Here is a 24,142-nt window from a genome sequence, read left to right as displayed (position 1 = left end):
AGCTTCTCCTGTGTATAAGCTCCCCTGAGTGATAATCTTCCCTCTGGCCTTTCAAAACCTGATGAGGAGGGTGTTTGATACCCCTGCTCACGGCAGCTTCCAGCTCTGCTGCAGTAATGCCGTAGGGAACCACACTGGCTCCATCGTGCTGCCACAGAGAAAAGTCCAGTGTCCATTATTGTGGTGCAAAGGAGGTGCATGAGTAGGAAAGTGGTGGCAAATGTTATTCTAGGGAGATACATGCTGGCAAAACAGTGGCAGGTAGGAAACCTGCCTGCTTTTTTCCCCTTTGGAAGACCTTATGGGAAAGGGAAAGGAGAAAAACTGCTGCTTTTCTGTAGCTAAAGTGTATTTGGAGGCTCCACTTTTCATCAGGCATTCTCATTTTCCCAGTTTCTAATATTGCTGTCTCATAAAGCTGGGCCTTGGGCCATGCCTCTCATACTGGCCTTCCCTTGCTTAGTAGCTAACCTTGATAAACTCATCAGCAGAGCTGCAATTGCACTTTCCCACTTCCACTTTGGATTAATGGTGTAGCTCTCCAAAACTGAATGGATGCTGCTCTCCAGACCACAGAGGTCTGATTCTAGGTGAGCATTTAATTCCCCTCTTGGGAAGTAGAAATAAAAGCCCTAATCAGGTATGTTTCATCCTTCTCTCCTGGGTAGGCTCAACAAAATGAAGGATGAAAAAGATGCTATTGGAAGTCACTGCTGTCTGCTGTCATTACAAGGCATAAAGCAGTGGTTTGAAAATAGAAATAGCTGGTATGGCTGCAACTTTCAATTGTGTTTAGCTTCCACATTGGTCAATTTATTATTTCCTATTAAAATGCAAAGTAATTCTATCAGAGGCATAAGCCCTTCTTCCTTTTGTTTATTAATGAAACCCCGAAACATGATAAACATGAATGGCCCTGGGAGTGATGAAGAACATATAACGGGTTTGGTACCATGTAAGAAATGTAAAGTTGGCAGTGCAGTTCTTATTCAGAGAAGAAAAATGAGTCATGTTGTTCTGCAAACCTGAACCTGAGCCTGCAGAAGCTCTGTGGGGTTGTGCCAGGCTGTTTCACATTGGGGCAGCTCATCTGCAGCTCTTCTGGGAGCATTTCTTCCAAAAGCCCTTTCTGTTACTGTGAAGGACCACAGAAAGGGCTCTGTCCCTTGACCTTGCATGCCAGAATATGTTTCTTTGCAGTGTGCTTCCACTGCAAAGCTTTATCAGCTGGATATTGCAGAGGCTGTAGACAGAACAAAATAAATGGGGTGAAGTCCCAAAAAAGTAGTCAGTGAAATCTAGTCCTGATAAAGGTCAAGTTTGTTGTAGCACATTGCTGACTAAATGCACAACCATCATAAAAGAGAGTTTATTTCCCTCACTGCTATCCTAATATTATTCTGCCCTAGTAACAAAATACTGGCAGTGGTAGGGCAAGTAGTGTGGAGGGAGCTGATGCCCCTGCTCAGAAGTAACTCCATGTGCTTCAGCCAGCAAGAATGTGTTCCTGTCAGCTTTCCCTGCTTCAGAGTTGAGGTGAAGCTCCTTCTTTGTCTCATCTGAGTGTCTGTTTATAATAAATAATAAGCTAGTGATGGGCTCCCAAAATTAGATGTGCAATTTAATTTTGCCTGTGTTCACAGACTCTGAGGAGCAAATATGCTTTGTCTGACTTTGATCCTGCAAAGTAGCCTGAGCTGCTGTCCACAGTCATAGGCTGGCTGTTTCTGTGCCCCTCAGTATTTGTTCAGCAGAGGATTTTCCTCAAAGATCACAGTGGAGATCCTTGAAGATCCTTGAAGCACAGTGGAGAAATACCCCTTCCTTTTGTCATCTGTTGTGAGGCTCAGTTTTAGTGAACACTTCTCACGGACCCCTGCAAAGCTGCTGCTGCCTTTGTTACCAGTGTGAATATGGCAGACTGGTTCTTTACTGCAGTGTAAATCCCTGGGGCAGATCTCTGCCGGAGGTCTTCTAACATCAAAGCACACAGATAGTGGTTGGTGGCAATTAGAGGCAGCAAAGATGGATTATGTGCCTGCACCCACTGTGGCTGGAGCTCTGGGTGGGCTGCAGGATTCAGGGATGGAGTGGGCACAGCTGCTGAGCTCAGTAAGGCTGCAAGCGAGACCTGTGGTCTTGCTGCTCTTGTTGACTGCACTGCTGCAGTATCAGTGGTGATATAACAGAGCCCAGTCTGACCTCAGATACCTTCTCCCTCCTTTTAAAACCTATCATGGTGCTCAGCAGCAGACAACTGGACAGCCCAGGTCCACTTGGCCTCTTGTCATTATTTGTGGTACACACTGAAGAAGAAAAGCTGTGCAAAAGTGAGGGGCCAAGAGCTGCACTATCAGTTCCCATCGCAGGACTGTGAGGTTAAGACAAATAAATACAGACTCTTGTGCATAGGGTGGTTAACAATATATAATTTGGTAGGCTGACTTCCTAGTCAAAGTTGGTCATTTTAACACATTATCTTTCTCCAGACTTCTTCCTTTCGTGATGCTAATTGGCTTCTGCCTGCCATGAAAAGAGGAGGTTTTTAGAAAGGTAATGGAAAATAATCAAAATCAAACTATAGCCCCAAACTGTTTGTTGCAACACCAGTAGCTTCTGGAGAGATGGGGCTTTGATGAAACAGTGCAGGTCTTGATTACCCTAAACTATTTTCAGTCTTCTGCACCTTTCGATAACGTGGTTCCGTAGATCTCCTGTAAAGATAGCATAAAACAATTTATATCTATGCCTTGGGGTGATGAAAGAAAGAAAAAAAAATCAGAAATCTACCAAGACACCTGGATTTCTGCTAAATTAAAATTTTATTACATTCACATATAGAGCAAAAAGCATTGGTATTAACTAAGTACACAAGTGGAGGGAATAATGCAAGGTGGTTGTAATGTGTTTTATTTTACACAGAGAGGAGGAGAACTTTTTGAAACAGTTTTCTGTCCCCAAAAATGCCTGTACCAGAACTCGCATTGTTCTAAAAAATTGTAGGTTTGAAATTCAATATTTTTCTCAGTAAAATCTTAGCTTTTTTTTCTTGTTGTTGTTAAGGGAATCATAGTCTTTTGGCATATGTGCTGATTCTTGATCAGGTGTGTTTTTCAGTTTTAGTGCAAGCTGCAACTTAATTTATTGGTATGAGGGTTGTGTGGTTTTACCAGCATCTGGGGAAAAGGGCAGATGCAGTATGGAGAGACCTTTAGGAAATGATGGGATTTTTTTCCCTTTTATTGTTTCCAAATGTAGTTATATTTTTCTCTTTTTAGATAAAAGCTTTGCATTTAAATGAATGAAATAATGAAAACCTACAAACTGAAGCACTAGTCTGCTTCATCAGCAGCGTATTTCTACTAGTTTAAAAGCAGTACTCAGCTTAATAGGCATCTTCTTGTTTATGAGCAGCCTGGAACCACCAGGAAGATTTTCACTGTTGGGTTGTGCTGGTTTCCACCAGGAGGATCACAGTGGATGTAAAACATATATCCTCTCTGTTGTAAATCCTCCAGACTGATGGAGTTATGCTTGTGTGAGTGTTTCTTGACAGACCATTTCCCACCTGCCTGCCTGCAGTCAGCATTTATTAGTTGCTATTTGACAGGGCTGTTGCAATCTTTGGGGTGCACAGTCACTGCTGCAGTGGTGCACAGGATGTGCATGGAATGAGATCCAGCCCCGTGTGGATCCATGGGAGTCTGTCCATGGGCTGTGGCTTGATTCTAGGGTCAGCTCACTTCAACACCCTGCTAGAATATTTGAGGCTGAGTGCCTGCATTTAGGAAGCGGGGCTCCTGACACACTTTGCATGTAATATGACTTTGGATGTTACTCTCCTGTATTTCCTCTAGTGAAGCTGTAGCTCAGGAGGAAGCTAGGACCAGTCAGCTCCTCTGTGTGAGAGTGACCTGAGCTGCTGGGTAGAAGACCTCTTAAATGAAAAATATTACAAATTCCTATACACTTTAGGAGCACCACAAACTTTTGCTCTGAATTTTATATCATATAAATTTTTAATTTTTTATTTAATAGAGCTTGACATTTTAAAAATTGAAATGAATGTCTAGGAAGAATGTTAGATTTTGTTTAATATTATGAATTTGGTACAGTTCGTTTCTGGTCATTTTTCTGAGTGGGATCCACTCACCTTGGCATGGGAAGCTAATGCCTATGCACAGTTCCTGCTCAGACTTTGTGGCTGCTCCAGCAGGGCACAAGCCTGCATTAGCATCCCTGTGCCATCACCCAGCACTTTGGGATGCCCTATAGTGTCTCAAGTGGCAACAGGCAGCTGAATCACATCCTAGATGTTGTTTATTAAAGGAACCATGTTGTAACGTTTACTTTTGTCATGTGGTATTTTCACAGATTTTGCTTTCTACAGTTATGGCATCTGTTTTCACATCCATGGATTAATTATTCCTTGCATCACTAGTTTATGAGGCTGTATTGCTTCTGTGCTGTGCCTCAGTTCTGTTCCTTTCTCCTCTCTCTACCTCCTCCACAGGATTGCATCTGACCTGCTGTTGGGTTTGGTATGGCTGCAGGGATAATTACACCATGGCAGCCTCTAATTTAATAAACAATAAAGCCACTGTTTTGTATATGTGAAGTTTGTCAATGGAAATAATGTTATCTGCGTGTTTTTTTATCACCCCACCACCAGCGAAATGTTCAGGTGTGGCTTTGGCGTTTCTAACCTGTGCAATAAGCATTATTTATTGCTCAGAGCCACTGTCTAAGATATTTTAGGTGGACTTTCCTGTCCTCTTAACTGATTAGCACACAGGTTTTGTATGAACTGATTTGGTTAATGGTGTGATTTTTCTAGTTACTGAAGTGCATAAATCATTTCAACCTCTAGCATGGAAGCAATTAAACATGTAAATGTATGGGAATGAGTTCTACGAGTATAAACACGTTTCTCTACATAGACAGACACTTGTGTGTGTCCACATAGGAATCACACCAATGCCATTGTACTGTATGTGAGTTAACCAGGAAAGAGCAGTGTACAGTCCTGTGTTTCTCATCCTAAATTCTGTGCCCATAACACCCACCTCTTCCTTGCCTCTGTTGTGTATGCTTTCATACTATATGGATTGCCCTTCTAGAAGAATTTGTAATCTAGGATATTAGTCTGAAAGTACTGCTTTCAGTCTAGGTAGAGGAATCTCTGGGCAGGTGGGCTAAGTAAGTAAGGGAGAACACTAATACTTGAAGTATAATAAATGTGCTGTTGGGTAGCAGGCCTTGCAGCTTCTCTCATTGCAATTAAATAAGCTTTATAGGAAAAGAACATTATTTGGGCAGTCAGGATGACCTTTGTGGTTTTCATTGTATATGTATAATAATACTATCTCAAATACTTTTGCCTGCCTCAGTGCAGAGAGATGTGTTGCTTATTTACTAAACATGTCATCAGCACCTCCTGTTCCTCCTCAGTTCAACTTGTGTCCCTTGGGCTGTATTTTCTGCGTATTATTTGAGTCCTGTTTTGAAGAGTCATTCTTGCATGTTTTTTTTTACAATATTCCTTAGTCTGATACCTTCTTGCTTCACTCAAAGAAGCTAAAAAAATTAAGGCAGGTGTGCTTAGCATCACAGAGGAAATCTGGCACACTTGGACAGAGTTCATTTTTCAAGGTCAGCCCCCATCTGTCTACCTTACCCATTTTCCTTTCCTGCAGTCCCTTCCTCATCCATTAGAGCTCCAGTGGATTGAGCAGGGGTCCTGTGGGCAGCAGCCTGCTGTTCAAGCCTGGCTTATCTCTGGCTTAGGTGCCAAGTTCAGGGTGCTGTGAGTAAAGAATGGATGATTAAAGACATAGTCGAAAATCTTTCACACAGGGGGAGGTTTGCAAACGTGGCTTGCAGTTGCATCTCTAATATCTGACATATCTTCACTTGTGAAGCTTGTTTTGACTACCTTAATAGTGTTCTTTGTAAGTGTACTTTTTTCTCCTTTGTCTATTTGTGTAGGGATTTTAAAAAGCAGACTGAACATCTTTTCCACCTTCCCTGATAATTTCGTCTTCTGACAGTCCAAGCCTAAGTTCAGCTAGGTTGAGACCTGGTAATGTGTTTTACAGGCTTCTGCAGCACAAGCTAACAGCAGCAAATTGTTGTCCTCTTTGTGAACTGCACTTAAGAAGGATGTTACAAAGTTGTATGTGACTTTCATGGGTATTTATTGAAAGCAGAAGAGGGAGGGTATTTGGGAATACTCCATTCTGGTCTCTGGAGGGTGGTGTTTTCTGGGGACTCTGGCACAGACATAGTTAACATCTAAAAGTTTTAGGAGCACCTTGTCTCTCTGAATTTTATTCATTAATTGGAAGCTTTTACTTAGGCTTTAATGCAGTAGTGGCCTCTTTCTCCTTCTCTCAAGAAGCAGTTCCTGTAGAATCTCTCACAGAGCACACAGAGGTTAATTGTGCAGTCTCCTGCTTTTATGGGCTGAAATGCAGGAGGGACTTGTGCAACTCTTGCAAAGGGAAAGGCAAGTGTGTTCTTGTCCTGTCTATGGAAACACGCTGTCCTTTCTCTTAGAGAAGGCAGCAGTTAACAAAACAACATAGATGTGATTGCTGGCTAAGTAGTCAAAGTTGTGAAGATCTTGGAAAGCTTAATTCCTTATGGTTCCATTGCCATGTTTGTCATATATAAGGAAAGAGGTCCCAGGCATGTGCAGTGGAATGTCAGGTTCTCAAAGTAGCATCCTGGAAAGGGGCAGAATTAGCAACACCTTAGAGCTTCTACAAAGCATGTATGTGCTTTTGGATTTGGATGTAGAACTTATTTTGCTGCTGCTTTTCTAAGGCAGAATTTTCATGGAGAATCTCAGAGTGTTTCCTGATTTCCAGTGATTTGTATGTGGAATTTTGATGCTGAGTCTTCTCAAGGATATGGAGGAAATACTGAGAACTAACAGTGGTTTGAATGAAATTCATGAAAGCTGAGGGGAAAACTTGATGTACAAAGGAATACATCAAAGGATTTCCCCTATTCTGAGAAGGTTTTTTTGTTGGTTGTTTGGTTTTTCTTGAACATCATGAGTTTTGAAAGGGAAATGGCTCTGGTAGTTTTTTCCAAGCTGCATTAACAGTGTCCTCTCTTTGTGGAATCTGCATGAACAGGTTTATCAACAGGGATTTGAAGATGGGTATTGTTAACAGTCTTTTTATTAAAAAAAAAAAAGTTGAAAAGCTCAAAATAGGCTGAGTTGAAACTGATATATTTTTGCTTTTTACTTAAACGTGATCCTAAGACACAAGCTCCACTTTTTCACATTGCTGCCTGTGAAGGAGTTTAGTGTTCTGAATATATAGATTATATATTCCTTTGGGATGTTGTGCATCCACCAGTTTACCTACTTTCTGGCTTTTGGTATTGAATGATAAACACTCCTGTTCTGCTCCTATCCTCCATTATCTGTACTCACAGCCAACCTGACCATCTTAAACATGATTAAAATATAATTCAAAAGTTATTAGCTAATTATGACGCAAAGTACTTAATTTGCCATTGCACCCTAATAACTTAAAGGTACTCCTGATAGCTCTGTAATAACCATATCATAAGCAAAAGGACACGGTTGCTACTAACTTAATAGGCAGCTTCCCTCAAGATAAAACAAATAACATACCTCAATGAAATCGGATTCAAGCTTAGTAAAATCATCTTGGCAAGCAAAGAGAGTATTTGTTAATTTTTCTGTGAAATGTTATCATTGCCAAGAAAACTTGGTTACAAAAAACAGAGATGGCAAAAGTATTTGCATGAATAATTGATTTAACATTTCATTGGTTTAAGTGATTTTAGGAAAAGTGGTTTTGATATGCTCTGGAAAACTAGAAAGTTTTTAAGGACTTATTTGCAAGATAGCAAACACTGTAGGAGGTGTGGGGCTTAAAGGCTTGTAGACTGTTCTTCAGTATATCCAGTGCATGCACAAGCCTGAAAAGAAAGAGTAGAGATGGCATTTTAAAAAAAGACTAAAATCCTGGTGGTCAAGCTGTGGCTCTGGACCCGTGGGTGGGCAGGGAAGTCCATGTGTACAGTTCCTTCTTGCCTGATGTCCTCACAAACACCTTGTGATGAGAGGGATGGTGGCAGGTATCTGCAGCCTCCTGCCCTGCTCTGAGTCTCCATGACTTGGCAGGTGGGTCACTCAGGGTGCTGGCTGGTCTCAGAAGTGTCTCAAAGTCCTAGAGGAAGAGAGAGGCTGTAGCACTGATTTGTAGACAGTGTTTTGGCTGAAGAAACATCTATTTGGGGATTGAAAGGCTGAAGTTTTCTGGTTTTTTGCTACCATATCTGTATAGCAGCAAAAGGGCTTGAAGGTGTGTTTGGCATCTGAAGACAAGCAAAACGGAGAGGATCAAGGATATATTCAGTCACAGAATATTCTGAGTTGGAAGGGATCTGCAAGGATCATCCAGTCCAGCTTTTAAATGAATGGCCCATACATGTCTTGGGAAGTGTCAGTGACTTCAGTGTCTGTCAGACGGAGGAACCTCATTTTCTGAAAAGTGATGGGGTCTGTGAGGTAAAGAGCCTGCTTTGGGATGGGAGAACCACTGGTGAACAGAGGATAGACCCCTCTCAGGCACATCTGAAGCCTGTAATGCAGCCTGAAGATTCAGGAGTGGCTGACACAGTATTGAAATTGCTTTTAAAACACTTACCTGCCCAGCCTTGTGTGAAAAAATGCAGATTAGGGTTTCAGCCCTGTTCCTCTTATCAGTCTTCATCTCCCTGATACACCAAAGCAGAGAGAGAAGGAATATGGTAAACAGAAACTCCCTGGCCCATCCACGGTCTGAGGCAGTGCTCTGCTGGCCTCACCCTTTGTTGCCATCTTGCAATGTGGGAGATGGTTTCCATCTACCTGCATAAAATGTTCTCTGGTCATGAGTCAACAGCTCTCAACATCCCATCTCAACTATTTATTCCTTTCTGGAATGTCAGCATTTCTACAAGTGCCAGTTGTGTCTGGGTAGATGATGGTCCTGAGTTTGGGAATGAGGGTTTGGACATCCCAAGAGAAGGCTGTGACAGAGACTACAGCCAGCCTTTGGACAGAGACTACAGCCAGAGAAGCTAGCCTTTGGACTGGCTTCTGTTGAACATTCAGGCACCCTACGCCCACCAAGGTGACTGACTGTCAACCAGTATGTTCTGTACACCCAAGGAGTTGCTGTATTAGCTCTATCTCATGGTGTAATCATTAGTTCTGGTGTGAAACTCCTAAGTAGCTAGGTCACCTCTTTAGCAGGGAAAATACAGGTTTTATTTTCTTTTTGAAAAACTTCCTTTTTGGGCAAACACAAGTTTGGGTGCTTCTACTGACTTGTGGAGTCTTGGCCATCCATTTTTAAATTCACCTTCTGTGCTCCCTGCGACCTGTGTATCCACGTTTGTTCTGCTGTCATTTGGACACATCTCTCATTCTCCACGCTCATCTGTGGCGTAGAGAGACGTAGTTTGCTCTCGTGTCAGTAGCATTCCTGCAACATGACCTACACCATGTTGTGCAATTTATACTTTTCCAGTTAATGTGTCAGTTTGTCCATCTGGATTAGATCCAATGACTATTAGTTAATTTTGTAATATGTCTGATTGGCTTTCATCTCTGCTCCTGATGCTGGCTCTGATCAGGCAGGTTGGAGCAAATCTCATGTTTCTCTCTTTTTTCTTAGTTTTTTTTTTTTGTCTCTAGTGCATTCCCTGATGATACCATGTCACTCATCATTTCAGATCCTTCCCATCTGCTCCTCACATTCTTTGCTCGGTCTTTAAGATTATTCACCACTTTTTGTCTATCTCGCTTTCTTCTAAATGCTTGATGAGCCCTCTGAGCTTTCCCCTACCTTTTCTTTTACTGTCATGCTGAAGGAACAATCTTACGATGTTTGAAATCTTCTCCATGTAAATGATTCAGTTCCTTAATCTTTAGCAAATATTTCCACAAAGGTTTGACATCCTTTTACTCAGTGTTTCGCATTTATCTGTTCTTTCAAATGCCATGTAACTTTTATTTTAAAATCTTCTAAGAACTGATGTTTTAATACCTCTTCCTGTACATTCTTCTTCTCTGTCATTTTGGCTCCTATATAAATACTTTTTCTATAGAAGATTTAATGAGCTGTTAGGTTTTAATACATGTTTCCCCTGTTACCTTTGCTTTATAATTATTTGTATTCATGCATCTTCTCATAATGTAGGAACTGTATGTGCCAAGGAATTCCTGAGACTCATGGACGTGAAACCTTAAATTAAATGTAAGAAGAAAAAGATAAGAGCAAATTATAATAGCACAGAGAGCAAGAGATTACAACAGGGTATTTGGTTAAAATGCGGTTTTCATAATATATGTTCCTGAAAATTGCAAATGTATTCTGTTATGTTTATGAGCCAACTTTTGTTATGCAGAGTTATAAAGGTTGCTATATATTCAGTCTCTATGGATCCAAATGATATGAGTTATTCAAAAAAGAAAAGCAGGTTGATACTGTCAAAGTGGTTCTCTGAAATGAAAAGAATAGAAGCCTCATCATTCTCCACTTGGGTAGGATAACATTTCTCACTGGCATGGATACCTCTTCAACTATACTAGCTGCTAGGGGACAGTGCAAAATTATATAATTTAGACATACGAGGAAGTAAAATTAAATACCCATGAGATGAGCATACCATTAAACAGATCTAATTTATAATGGACTTTTATGCAAATTGCCTTTGAGCACTCAGTAAAAGAAAATGAAAAGAAATTAATAAGGACAGCTCGGACTAAAAAGTTGCAGAGGAAAAAAAAAAGTAAAACCCGTCCCAGCTTAGTCTCCACACACTCCAGAGTGTTAAATAAGCATTCTCATTAGCCACATAAATATAATGATGTGATAATAAAACTTGCACTTAACTTCTAAGGACCAAACTCCTAATCCCTTTGCTGCAGTGGCTCCGACCAGATGAGTAAGATTTCAAAGAAATTACATTTACTTTGTCATGTGATTCGTTATTGGAGGGAGAGAGATGCGTTTTCTTGAGTATTTTGCTCTTTACTAGCTGCTGAATACCTGCCCTGGTGAAATCCAGGCAGAAATCTTGCAATTAGTGTGGATTGCAGGTTCCAGGGCATCACTGATGCTCCTCCTGCTGCACATCCCCCTCTGATGGGTTAAGAAAAGGACTTCTCACCAGTTTTCCTCCCTTTTTGTTGTTCTGTGAAAGACATGGGGAGAGGGAGCTCTGACAGCTCGGAACTGTTGAAAGTCATTTATTGCAAAAGATTTTCAGTTAGTTTGGAGTTTGTATTGTTCTCTGATAAAGACGTTAATATGAGAAATGATATACTGAATATATTCAATTATAAGAAACCTGTATTTTCTCAGAGAAGAAAAATATTTATTTCTACCTTAGTTTGAAAGTGATGTAATATTCTGCATGTTTGCAAACATCAAGGCTTGCAGCTTTTCCATGTTCCATGTATCCTTTTGATTACAGAAAGGAAGAATTTTAGCTCTGTCCAGTGAAGCCATTAAAACAATCTGCAGAACACTGTCATTTTTCTTGGCATTAAGAGAGTTTTGCAATAGTTGACTTGTTTAATTAGTACTGGCCATCTTGTTCCTAATTATTGCTGCTTTCCCACATTTCCAGCTGAGGCAGAATATGCTAAAGTGAAGTCTTTTCTCTTTATGTGTATAATAATAATATATTTAAATATTTATAGAATGAGAGAGCAAGGCTATAAACACACTATGTATACAGTTTTGCTGCAGACAGTATATTTTTATACTCGACAAGCAGGACTTTTTTCTGAAGAATTTGAGAAATCCTGCAAGCAATGTCATCTTCCTGTGCTAGCTTTTTGGTATAGAAATGCTGTTATGGGAGTGCTGATCTGTGGTAAGAAAGATCCATCCCTGTAGTATTTTATGGAATTAAAACAATAATCTTTTCCATTTCGTTGTTTTTTCCCCAGTAAACAAGGGCTCGTCTATACCTAGTTTGTGTCCTTTATGTAAAATCAAATTCTCTGATGGAAACAGGGTTTTCCACTGGTTATATTTTCAACCCTTGAAGCATTCGATTTCTGACAGTGGAATATGATACTTAAAGCCACAGACATTAATTATTACCCATTGGAGGTCACACTTTCAACCCATGGGACATTAATTTTCCTGATATATGGAAAATTCCAGCCTGTTAGTTTTAATTAAATATTTCAGAAGCACATTTTCTTGTAAATGGACTACAGTTTCTTATCCTTTACCCTTGATATTTGGCTAATTCTGCATATAATTATCATCTTATTTTGCAAGCCTCCTTCAAAGTGCTTTCCTGTCTCGAAACTCCATTTAGCTGTTACGCATTTCTCATTTAAAAAAGAAAGGTGTCTTTGCCAATCATCGGCCAACATTGTCAAGGAGATGGGAAAAAACATCTTTCAGGTTTTCTTGGGAAGTGAAATTATGACTTAGCTTATTGTAAGTAAAGTATTGTAATGACTTACCTTATTAAAGACCCTTCTTGTGCCAGCAAACTGGTGTCACTTAAGAATGTGTAATCCCAGTGTGAGACCAAGCAGGAGTGCCAGCAGAGCTATGGGTGGCAGGGAGGATGGTTATCAAATTGTATTGTATAGAGGAGGTGACAAGTGAGGCATGAAGGAGTGCTTCCCACTGTGCCCCCAGGAACCCGAGAGTTCCTGATGAGGCTGGAAGGTGAGGATGCTGGTTGTTCCCCGGATCCTGGCATAGCCCAGTCTCCTCTCCTGATGTGTGTAGCAAATGCAGATTAGGAGCAGGACCATAACACCAGATTTGGATCCCACAGTATCCCAAGATTTTCCCTGAAGGACATATGAAGGAAGCTGGAATCTACATTTTTCCATCTGAAAAGGAAAAAGGTTTTAATTTTCTTTACAGAAGTCTCTCTGCTGGGGGTTTTCCCTTCCAATGCTATATTAATATGTGAAAGTGCAGTTGTGTAATGCAGAGTGATCCTGGGAGGGGAGTCGGGAGGGAGTATGGACTTTGCAGTTCCTGGGATTTTGCTGCTGCAGAGCAGCAGAGCACTAAGGAGTGCTTTCTGTTAATGCTTCCAGCCCATTCCCAAAGCTATTCAGGTCCCAGGTAGCACTCCCAGTGGCTGAACACTTTCCTCAGCATTATGGTTTTGTTAGAAGGCTCCATCCTCTGATACTATCTTGCTCTTCTCTAAACAATTAATAAAATGGAGACAAAAAGCCTAGAGGTTTAAAATATGTAATTATATAAGTAATTTAGAACTAGGAAAATGCTGCAGAAACCAATTACAATTATACATTTCAGTAATGACTGACTTGGCCAAATACATGTTTTGTGTGTGAATTCCGTGATAAATTTGAAGATGACATGCTTGAGTGTAAGGGAAAATTAATTCTAAATGCTGAGTACTTCCATATTAGACGTAAAATGTAGCTCATTCACCAAGTGAACAGGAGCCTGAGTTCTATGGGCTGTCGCAGCTTAAATTTTGAGCAGCAGGGCAGGCAGTAACAAGTCTTTGAGGAAAAAAGCTTGAATAGTTCAAGGGATGGCTTTGAAAAAAAGTGTTCTGTACCTGCTCATGATGCAAAATATATTTAATTCCTTATATGTTACAGTTTTCATTCAACTTAAATTGATTCAGGCATTTATTACAGAATTGTAAATGGCCAGCTGGGGTTAATGGAGTTTTATTTTTTTCCTGGTCTCCTCCCAGCTGGTGAGAAACTATAGATGAGATATGTATTCTGTTCACAACTTATATATATACCTGCTCCAGGCACAGACATCATTCCAAACTCAATTTGGAATACTGCGCCATTTTCAAAGAGAGGATATTTGGCTGTTGATGCAACACAGTGTATGGTGACCTGGAGCCTTGCCCCTCTGCAATTCCCTGGGACCCTGCTGCAAGCCCTGCTACCTCCCCCTCTTTGGGAGCCTCTTTTACCTCTTGAATGCCTTCTGGACATCCCCTTCTGCTGGACAGTGGATGGAGCATCTCTCAGCCTGGGGTGCTTCGTGCAGCCAGGAGGGCTGGTCACCTCTGAGTATTTGGTGGCTTTCTAAATTTTTTTTTATTTTTTAATTTTTTTTTTTAATTGAGGGTTTGTTGTTTATTCACTGCTTTTAAAACAAAACAAAAATAGTGTGCCATGTTGACTGTTTGTTGTCAAAAAGTACTTCCACATGGCACATACAGACATATGAACAGGCACACAACATCAGACCTGCCAGTCACTCCTGCTCATTTCATTGGGAAACCACCAGTGACTCAGGAGTGATTTGCAAATGCCCCAGTGCAGAAACAAAACATTTATTTGATGTTACTCTGAGGGTTTTGTTTGGCATTTCCAGCCCTTCCCATTGCTCTAACTAAAGCTGGTTTGGGAGACCCACATCCAGAAATGTATGTGCACCCAGTGGTTGATGTTGCAAGACCTGTTGCCAAGCAAAGGCTCTCTAGGTGGCTGCATGGTTCTGGTGGTCAGTGGGTGGTGTCTAAAAGCTGAGACATTTTTTCGGTATTATTTCAGTGTTCTGATTGACACCTGCCACAAGCACTTAACTTTTGCATTAAAGAATTGCCTCACATTGAAATGTTATCAACTCTGTACCCCTATCTTTATATTACCACAATGTGCTGCCCCTCACCTCAACTGTGCCTGCCCTAGTGTTGGTCACAGTAAATGGTAGCCAAAATTGACCTGGGCTTAAAAAACGAGTGAAAACCAAGCAAAGAACCAAACCAAACTATTCCTTGGATACAGTTTCCAAACTAAATCAAGTTCCCTATGCAGTCCCCTGGAATAAGTCAGTCCAGGGCATTGGAGCATCTAGAGGGGATGGATTGTGGTGAAGGGGACTATCAAAAGAGGTATCCAAAATAACTGGGGAGTTGTCATCTTATGAGATAAAGACTGGGGCAGTGAGGTGGGTGGGAGAGGCTGCTGGCCTGCTGCTTCCCTTCCACCTCCCCAGCTGTGCTGCTTGGAACTTAATGAGGCCATGCTAGAAAATATGTGGCTTACACAGTGGTTTGAAAACAGCCCTTTTCTAATGAAACAAAGCCACAGAGCTGCTTCAGTGAAGTTTGCATGGCAGAGTTTTGTAGTGCTGGGCCATTTGAGCAGCTCTGGAGCTGAGCTTGGTCTGACTGTGCTCCTTGTCTCTTGTTTCCTCTCCAGAATTGGCCGGCTTTTCGATGGCACAGAGCCCATTGTCCTCGACAGTCTCAAACAGCATTATTTCATCGACAGAGATGGGCAGATGTTCAGATATATCTTGAATTTCTTAAGGACATCAAAACTCCTCATTCCTGATGATTTCAAGGTGAGATTTCAAGGGACTTGGGTGTTTTGCATGTACCTTGGTAAAGCAAGTGTCTGGTGTGTAGTGGAAACAGAGCCCTGGATAGGGAAGGGGAACTTGCCAGGTATTGTGTTTGATTTGAGGTACATAGCAAAAGTAAGAATGGGGTTGCTAAAGTGGTTTTCCTTTCCTAGAGTGGCATCAATATTAAACGTTCCCCTCCTGGCTATAGTGGTGATAAAACAGCCTTGCCAGATTTGACCTAGGGAAATTAAATGTAGTATCATACTCATGGAAATAGAAGCGATGTTAACAATCTGCAACTGACTGCTCATGAGCTTTGCTGATTACTTGTCCATTCGTCCATTTTTATGCTTCCCCAGTGAGTGCAGCAGCTCCAGTTTCTGCTCTCACACTGAAATTCAGACAATGGTGTGTGAATCACAACATTGACAAAATAAACAGCACATATGGTAATATTTGGGCATTAAGTGATGGAATCTTTTCTTCCTCAGACTCTTGAATGCATACTACAAGTTTAATTCTGGAGTTTTAGAGAAGTCAGGAATGAATGGTTCTATGTTTATTATTTAAACTTTAATAAAGAGCCTGGTTGTTTTTTTTTTTAGTTTTTAGTAACAAATAGAATTAGTGGTAGTTCACTGTCAGGCAAAGCCTACAGAGGCAGAGCTTCAGAATCCGTGTGATGTTTATCTGCTGGTAGGTATGAGGTTGTATATGTGGTGTCTTCGATCAGAAAAGATCCTTACCTTTACCCAATGATCACACATCAGTGCACCTGGTTCACTGCAGGAAATGCAGCAACTGGGATTGAACAGGAGAGGTGATGGGTGATGAGGCAGGGATGGAGCAGCTCACACTGGTATGCAGTCCTTCTCCCCTCGTAGCCAAGAGTTTTTCAGGAGTTTGGGGATAATAGCTGTGAGGCTGAGTTCAAGAGCTGTATTTCAGCAGCCTTTGAATCATCATCATCCTTGCTGCTCCTATATGTGACAAGGGTAGATCTCTCTGAATAATGTGGGAGTTTGGAGCTAACAGATAAGCATCATTTTCTTCTTTTAAAGCCTTAGCATGGCTTTGTGCTGCTCTTAGCAATTCCGCAGGTCATCAGAAATACAGAAAAAGGAAAAGCACCCTTCATGGAATATTAAGAAATTACATATGTAGAGCCTTTTAAGCACATAAATACACTGTAGCTGTGCTGAAATTAAAAATTTAACTCCTGGCAAGTTCACCCATCTGTGATGTTCAAAGGGTGTCCTCCCCAGTTACGCTTTAAAGAGTACAAAAAACCAGTGATTAAAATGGACAGTGTTTCTTGTTTCTTAGAAATACATAGATTACATTACTTTTTTGTTACACAATAAATGTAAGCAGTATTTTTACCATATTTTAAGTGTCCTCATCAAGTATTTGGTTTCTAGTTTAAATTCAGGATCATATTGACTGTTAGCAGGCTTCTCTTATCAATCTGTTTCTCTCTCATATATCTCTTTTCTCTGTAAAAATATTTTCCAAATAGTTTTATGCTCTTACACCTAGGAAAACAAGATTTTTTTAAAAAATGTTTTTTAAATTAAAAAAATGGCAGCAGGCAGACTCCACATCATCAGTTCTAAATTACGTCTGTAGTGGCAATGCCTAGAAATACATTCCCTCTGCTCTGACATTTGACATGATGTAGTAAACAATACTAGTGGCAAAATAGGGAAGTATTAAAAAATACTTAATTTTTAAAATGCACTAATATGTGCAAACATTATGCAAATATCTGAATCATTTTACACTAACAACCATTGCAGGCTCCCTCATTTACATTCTTATACCTGTTACAATGCCTGCTAGTATTGCTGTAAGACACAATGGATCCTAGTGATGAATTTTCTGAATCCTGATTGAATTCTGTTCCATCTGTTCAATGAGATCATTATTATATGACATCACTGTGGGGATGAAATATGGAGAAAAGTGTGATTTTTTTTTTTTTTTTTTTGCAGAAGCGAGCAAGCATAGCCCTTCCCTACTCTTACAAGTGCTGTTACACCCTTTGTGTTTCAAGTGGCTGATGGTTATTTTTTGCTGGCACTGTTACTTTATTACACCTTCCTACACAGTCATTAGGAGCTCTGTCTGAAGACCTAGGAGCAGGGCTGACCTGAGTCCCCATACACCTTAAGCACCCCATCAGCAATGCCTCTCTTAACTGTGCACAGTAATGTACGTGTCTTTCAGGACTACAGCTTGTTATATGAAGAAGCAAAGTATTTCCAGCTTCAGCCCATGCTAGGAGAGATGGAACGGTGGAAACAGGACCGGGAGAGCGGCCGCTTCTCAAAGTCTTGTGAGTGCCTGGTGGTGCGAGTTGCCCCGGACCTGGGCGAGAGGATCACACTGAGTGGAGATAAATCCTTGATAGAGGAGGTGTTCCCAGAGATCGGTGATGTGATGTGTAATTCTGTCAACGCCGGCTGGAACCACGACTCCACACACGTCATCCGATTCCCGCTGAACGGATACTGTCACCTCAACTCAGTTCAGGTAGGAAGTCATGTGTGCATTTTTTGAAAGGGAGCCCTTTTGAAAGGGCTGACCCTGTTCCATGTCACTGGAGTGTTTTGGTGAGCAGAATCAGCTGGAGGCTTCAAGCAAGTTATTTACTTCTGTGTGTCGAGTTGTCTTTCTCCCTTTCATTCACGTATCACCAAATCTCTTTGCAAACAAACTGCAGTAGTATTAGAATTTTCTGTGGTCATAGGGAAAACCCTTCACTTTCACTTTCAGTATTTTTTCCTGATTTTTTATAGCATAGTAGAGGCCTGTTGCAATTGATAGGACAAAGGGTAATGATTTAAACTAAAATATGGTAGATTTTTACTAGGTAAAAGGAGGAAAATTTTTCAGTGAGGGTGATGAAACGCTGAAACAGGTTGCCCAGAGAGGTGGTAGATGCCCCACCCATGGAAATGTTCAAGGGTCAGGCTGGACAGGGCTCTGAGCAGCCTGATTTAGTTAAAGATGTCCCTGCTCATTGCAGAGGGGTTGAACTAGATGATCTTTAAAGGTCCCTTTCAACTCAAAGTATTCTATGATGCAATGTAGCAATGTCTAAAATCAGTAGATGTTATGAAATGGATAATAAAAAGCTGGGAGACAAATGCACTCCTGGAATAATTATAATCAACTTCAGTGTTAGTGTTATGTTTTTATCCTTTGTTGGTTGAAAGGAACCAACCTCATAGCCAGCACTTCCCATGTGGAATCATCAGTAGCACCATCAATGCTGTTCAGTTTAAACACACCTCCTAAACGCTACAGGATCATGAGTGAATTCTTATATAGAGCACACTTACAAGCTGAGCTTGGCATCTTTTCATCTGCCAGGTCCCACTGTCCAGGCAGAGAATCACAGTCATTAAGGTTGGAAAAGATCTCCAAGATCAACAAATTCAGCCTTTGATCAAACACCACCATGCCAACTAAACCACAGCACTAAGTGCCACATCCAGTCATTTTTTAAATATTTCCAGGGATGCTGAAACTGCCCTGGGTAGTCCATTCCAATGCATAATAGTGAAGAAATTCTTTCTGATGTCCAACCCAACCTGAACGTCCCCTGGTGCATCTTGAGGCCATTTCCTCTTGACTTGTTGCTGATTTCCTGGTAGAAGGGCCTGACACCTGCCTTGCTACAGCCTCCTTTCAGGGAGTTGAAGAAGGTCACCCCTGAGTCTCTTTTTCTGCAGATGAAGCAAGCTGAGAACTAGGGCACACTCTGAAGGCTGGCCAGGCACTGCACTTGTGCTAGCACTTAACACAAGGGTCTACATAGACCTGTCTAGACCTATCTAACCCATGTTCTGCTTGGACAGTTGTCTCTTACCGGCCTTGACTGTCATGCTGAAACATCAAAATTGTTTGTCATAGAGATTAATGCAAATTTAGGACAGCGTTAGATGTCAGATTACAACTGAAGGAGTTTCAAGGATGGCTGCTTAGCTGCACCATATGGTAATTATCAAGGCAGTTGTATCCTTCAGCACTTTGTCACTTATTCTGATTCTTACAATTTTGTTGCACAAATAAGAATTACAAAGCATATTTATTGATGTGAAAAACCTGAGTCAGAGGGGCAAAATATTTACAGGATTCAAGAGAGGTAATGATCCCACACTGATAAACAGGAGGATAATCATCTCCCAGTAATAATAAAAATGGCAGACAGGACAAGAACTACCAATAGACCTAAAGAGTGAGGTACAGACCAAATGCATGAGCTAGTTTCCAGAGTTGCTTTCACCGTATTTTTTCTCAGGACCCAAGTTCTCCTGTTCTGTTTTTCAGTGACTTGCACCAACACATTTGGGCAGGGGCAGGGGATTTTGGTATACATTGTTAAAAACTAAAGATCACATGTGTTTTGATTGCTGTTTCCAAGTCTCATGTCCTACTCTTTCCTTTTTGATTTGACTGCTGTGCAATTAGCCATGCTCAAGTACTTTGGAAAGACATTTGCCAACCTGAAGCATTTTTGTATAAAGATGTGGCATGTCTTCTTTAAAGCATTTTTAAACCTCAGCTTGCTTCTTCCCCTGCCCTAGTCCTTTACAGCTTTCTGCCATTCTGCTTGCCAGTGTTGTCCTAGCATGCATGCAAGCCAATTTGACAACTGGTGAAACAGCTGGGAAAGCCATGGTAGGCATCATGAATTCCACTTGTGAGGTCTTGTCATGCTGAATAGAGGGTCCCACATCCTGTGGGGTCCAGGAGCATCAGCCCCTTCCTTGGGCCTGGTGGCTGTCCCAGTCTGACCCTGGTAAATCCCAGGATATCTCCTTCACAGGTGAGGCAGAGGAAGCCCAGAACAGGCAAAGATGATGATAAAAGTAACAAAGAGTTGGTTTTTAAGTCTCTAGTAAATATCATGGTGGGTTTTCTGAAATTATGACCATTTTATCTACACTGTCACCATTTCATTGAGGTGTTTGCTCAGCATCTGCTGTGCAATCATGTATTTGTCCTTTTGTGTTGTAAATTCTGTGAAGCAGAGAATGTGTTTTTCTAGTCATGTTTCTGTGACCAGATGAAGACCAGATTTGTTGGTAGTACTAAAAAAATAACATTTTTCTTCATTTTTTTCTTTTTCACTGCTCAGTGGCCATAGTCAGCAGAAATCAATCCAGTACAGTTAAGCTATGTAACCACTTTTTTTTGTCCCTAGCTAAATCAATTTGAAAAGAGCAGTTATTATCATTGGACAGCAAATAGTCTGTTTATTTATTCATACATTGGTTTGTTTCCTCTTTTTTTCAGGTACTTGAGAGGTTACAGCAAAGAGGGTTTGAGATTGTTGGCTCATGTGGAGGTGGGGTGGACTCTTCCCAATTCAGTGAATACGTACTGAGACGAGAACTCAGAAGGACATCTCGTGCACCCTCTGTCATTCGAATAAAGCAAGAGCCTCTGGACTAAATGGACATGTTTCTTTATGCAAAAAAAAAAAAAAAAAAAAAAAAAAAAAAGGAAAACGGAGGAAAAAAAAAGGGGGACATTTCATGTGCAGTTTGGACTCCAAACAAGTCCTGGAACTAAAATTGAATAAAAGACACATTTATATCAAATATAGAGACCACACCTGAATTCATATGGGAACACTTGGAATAGTAGTGATAATAATAATAACCTCAAGGTATAAAAGAAAATACACACACAAAAAATATGTATGTATATGTATGTCTGTACATATATATATGTATGTATATGTCAAAGGGTAGGAAATGCAATGACAAAATGTGGTAGATGAGGTTGGTGCTGTGATGGCCATTAAGTGTCCTAGGCCATTCCCAGGCCCACTTAACGGTGTACAAGCCATTGCCAGGGGGGGATTCATAGACTACTCTTCACCCATTTTCATTGCCAAACAAACATCCACTTTTTAATGTGTACACACCTTGATTCAACTTTATTTGCATATGGAGGTTTATGTCTGTCTTTTTTAGAGGTGGATGGACAGGTGTTCAGGAGATGGCCATCCATTGCATTGGAAAGCTGAAATTTTAAATGTAGTTTGTACAGAAGTCGCACACTTTTTGTCTGCCCTCACAGATGTGAAAAGTTAACTTTTCTTTTGAATGAGTTTTTTTGTTTTTCGTTTTGTGTTTTTCAAAGGGGGCCAGAATAATTAATATTTGGTAGAGATGCTCTGGTTTGAATCTGCTGCTTTCCTACAATTTTTTCAAATTTTATAATGTATTAAATACAATAAACTCCTGTTTAAAATAACAAGGGTCTGGTTTAAGCCAACAGAAGCAGAGAGGTGGGGTTGCACTGCACTCCAGCCTGTAGAGGGGCAAGGCAGTGGGCAGGCAGTGCCTGCCTGCACAGGGTGGAATGAGTTAAAGGCAGCAGAGGCTTTTGAGGGATCTTCTGGTGTGGTGCACGTGGCTGCTGTTCCTTCAGTGCTGTCCCTATTAAGCTTTGTCCCAGTTGGAAGAGAAGCTGTTGGTCAGATGTGAAAATAACACCAGCTCAGCCCAGGGAAACCCATCAAAACATGACTCTTGGTTCCGTAACCTTCAGTGTAACAGTGAATCCTTGCACCATTCCCTCTTGATTAAGGAGTTGGCAGCTTTGACTCTCCAAGCCCTTGCCTTGCTGAGTGTTAGTCAGCCTGTTTGGTTTTCAGGTTGCTCATTTCCCTCATTTCAAGCCATTGTTCTTCTGCCTAGAGAGTGACCTGGCCAGCCTTGTGCATCCCTGCTTTAGATGTCCTGCGAGCTGCTCTCCTGCAGAGTCTCACTGAAGCCTCCTCTGCAGGCACCAACTCCAGGCCTGTGAGATTTTGCAGAGGCACCACATCCCAATGCCACTGCACAGACTGCTCATGGGTTGATGCACCAGCAACCACCACCTTTCCTCCAAAGTCTCTTTTTATGCACTATCACAGAATATGACTGTATGTTCATCCTACTATAGCAATTTCTATCAACTCAATGGTGCTGGTGTCCCATTGGTTATTTTGGTCACACTTTGCTATTTATTTAAGAAAGAAGAAAAAGAAACTGTCAGATACATGTGACAACGTTTTTAATATAGTCTGGTAACTAAAAAAGACAAATCACATTTTTTCTGTTTTTTATTAAAAGATGTCAGAGGACATCTTTAAATAACTTGCAGCACATATCAGTGGTTTGGAATTGCTGAAATGTGAAAATGGGTGAGGGAGGGGGCTCTAAAAATTAAGGTTTATTAGTGGGTTATTAGATCTTCAATGTGATGCTGATCTGTCTATTCACAGTACTGAAACAGCTGCCTCATTGAAAATGCTTGTTTTCAATTAGCAGCAAGAAATCCTCTTACAAAATAAACAAATGCTTGCTCTTACTGCCCACAATTTGGTTGCTAGTCTGCATAGAAGTTGGAAAGCTAAACCCCAGGGAAATAAATATTTTTAACAGATCTTCAAACCATTGGAAGTGATGAAATTTGTGATGTCCAAAAAGATACTGGTCCCTATGAGTTTGAGAGTACATGGGTGCCAGTGCAAGGTGATGTGATTCTTCAGAGACTGCTGCACAAATCCTCCCATGCATCCGGTGGAGCTGCACTTTCTGGGGCCTCCTCAGTGTCCCCGGGGATGTGTTTTCCCTCTCTGTTCAGCCAAAAAGTATTCCCATATCCAGACCTGCCCTGCTGGCCTCCATCTGTGCATATGGGCTTATGCTCCAGCACAGGCTGGAGCTGGGGGGAGTGCAGATCCTTTCCCTGCTCCTTGATGAGCAGGCACCATAAGCCTGCCTGGCCAGGACCATCAGCAGCCCCAAAAGTGTTCCCCCCAGTGCTGCCTGCAGCCTCTGCAAAGGCAGGGTGTGGAAGGTGAGGAGCTTTGCCTCTGATGCTTTCCAATACATGGCTCCCAAAGCCAGCAGGTTATGCTCTGCTGGTGGTTTTGCTTGCTCAGCATATGCCTGTCCAAGTCAATGACCTTGAAGATACCACTGTGCTCCTCCCAAACCCTCAACTGTCTGGTCACCCTCTCACCAAGCCTGCTTTTGTTGTTGAGGGAATCAAAGATCACTCTGAGACCCTGAATGTAAATGTCTCTGCAGTTACCGTGTGGTCATGGAGTAAGAGGTCATGAATATTCACACTAATGACTGATGAAAAATGTATGCAGGAATAAACTGGCTGTAGATTTTTAGAGAGCAAATGAGATTAGTCCTGTTTGCAATTGAGGTTTATAACCATGTGTTTTAAAAATGTTCTTTAGAAAAACTGATCAACAAACAAGTGAGCAATTTCTCCAGGAAAGTAGGGGGAGTGGGGGGACCAGATTACTGTCAGCTTGTCTCTGGAGGTTAGTAATTTTGACATCTAAATTTATTAATTTTTTATTAGAAAGTGTTAACTCAATTTTGTGCCCTCAGTGGTGCTGTATTTAACAAGAGGAAGAGCTGCAGTGAGCAGTAGCTGCCAATGTTGTACTTCAGCAAGTTGGTTAAGCAGCTGCCATGAGAACTCCTGCAGGCGTGCAGAGATTGCAGATGGCACCAACTCCCCTTCCCACAGTGAGACACAGGCAGAGGAATTTGGTCCTCACCTTTTCTTTGGGAAATGCAAATGCTGGATTTCTGCAATAACCATCGACTCAGGTTTTAGTTCTTCCCATCGCCTCCTTAATGAACCAAACATCTGCCTAATATAAGTATGGATCCTGGCATGCTTGGATGAACATTAAAACTGAGTGTACCATTGAACACTCAGCTAATTGA

The 24,142-nt window shown here is 41.2% G+C and overlaps 1 protein-coding gene across 3 annotated transcripts in view; it reads left to right on the top strand.

The window, feature by feature from the left end:
* Positions 1-22,764, top strand: part of KCTD1 (potassium channel tetramerization domain containing 1) — a 100,753-nt gene extending 77,989 nt beyond the window's left edge. For all 3 annotated transcript variants that reach the window (XM_088174286.1, XM_014874331.2, XM_088174277.1), the window contains exons 3-5: positions 15,230-15,374; positions 17,607-17,912; positions 20,685-22,764. In XM_088174286.1, coding sequence (XP_088030412.1) covers positions 15,230-15,374; positions 17,607-17,912; positions 20,685-20,843 — 610 coding nt within the window. In that variant the 3' untranslated portion in view covers positions 20,844-22,764. The remainder of the gene's footprint in view (positions 1-15,229; positions 15,375-17,606; positions 17,913-20,684) is intronic.
* Positions 22,765-24,142: the final 1,378 nt, after the last annotated feature.

Source organism: Sturnus vulgaris, chromosome 1, assembly GCF_052056855.1.
Source record: "Sturnus vulgaris isolate bStuVul1 chromosome 1, bStuVul1.hap1, whole genome shotgun sequence".
In the NCBI taxonomy this organism is placed as follows: domain Eukaryota; kingdom Metazoa; phylum Chordata; class Aves; order Passeriformes; family Sturnidae; genus Sturnus; species Sturnus vulgaris.
The sequence above is the reverse complement of the archived record's forward strand: the minus strand, read 5'-3'. Positions and strand labels throughout refer to the sequence as shown.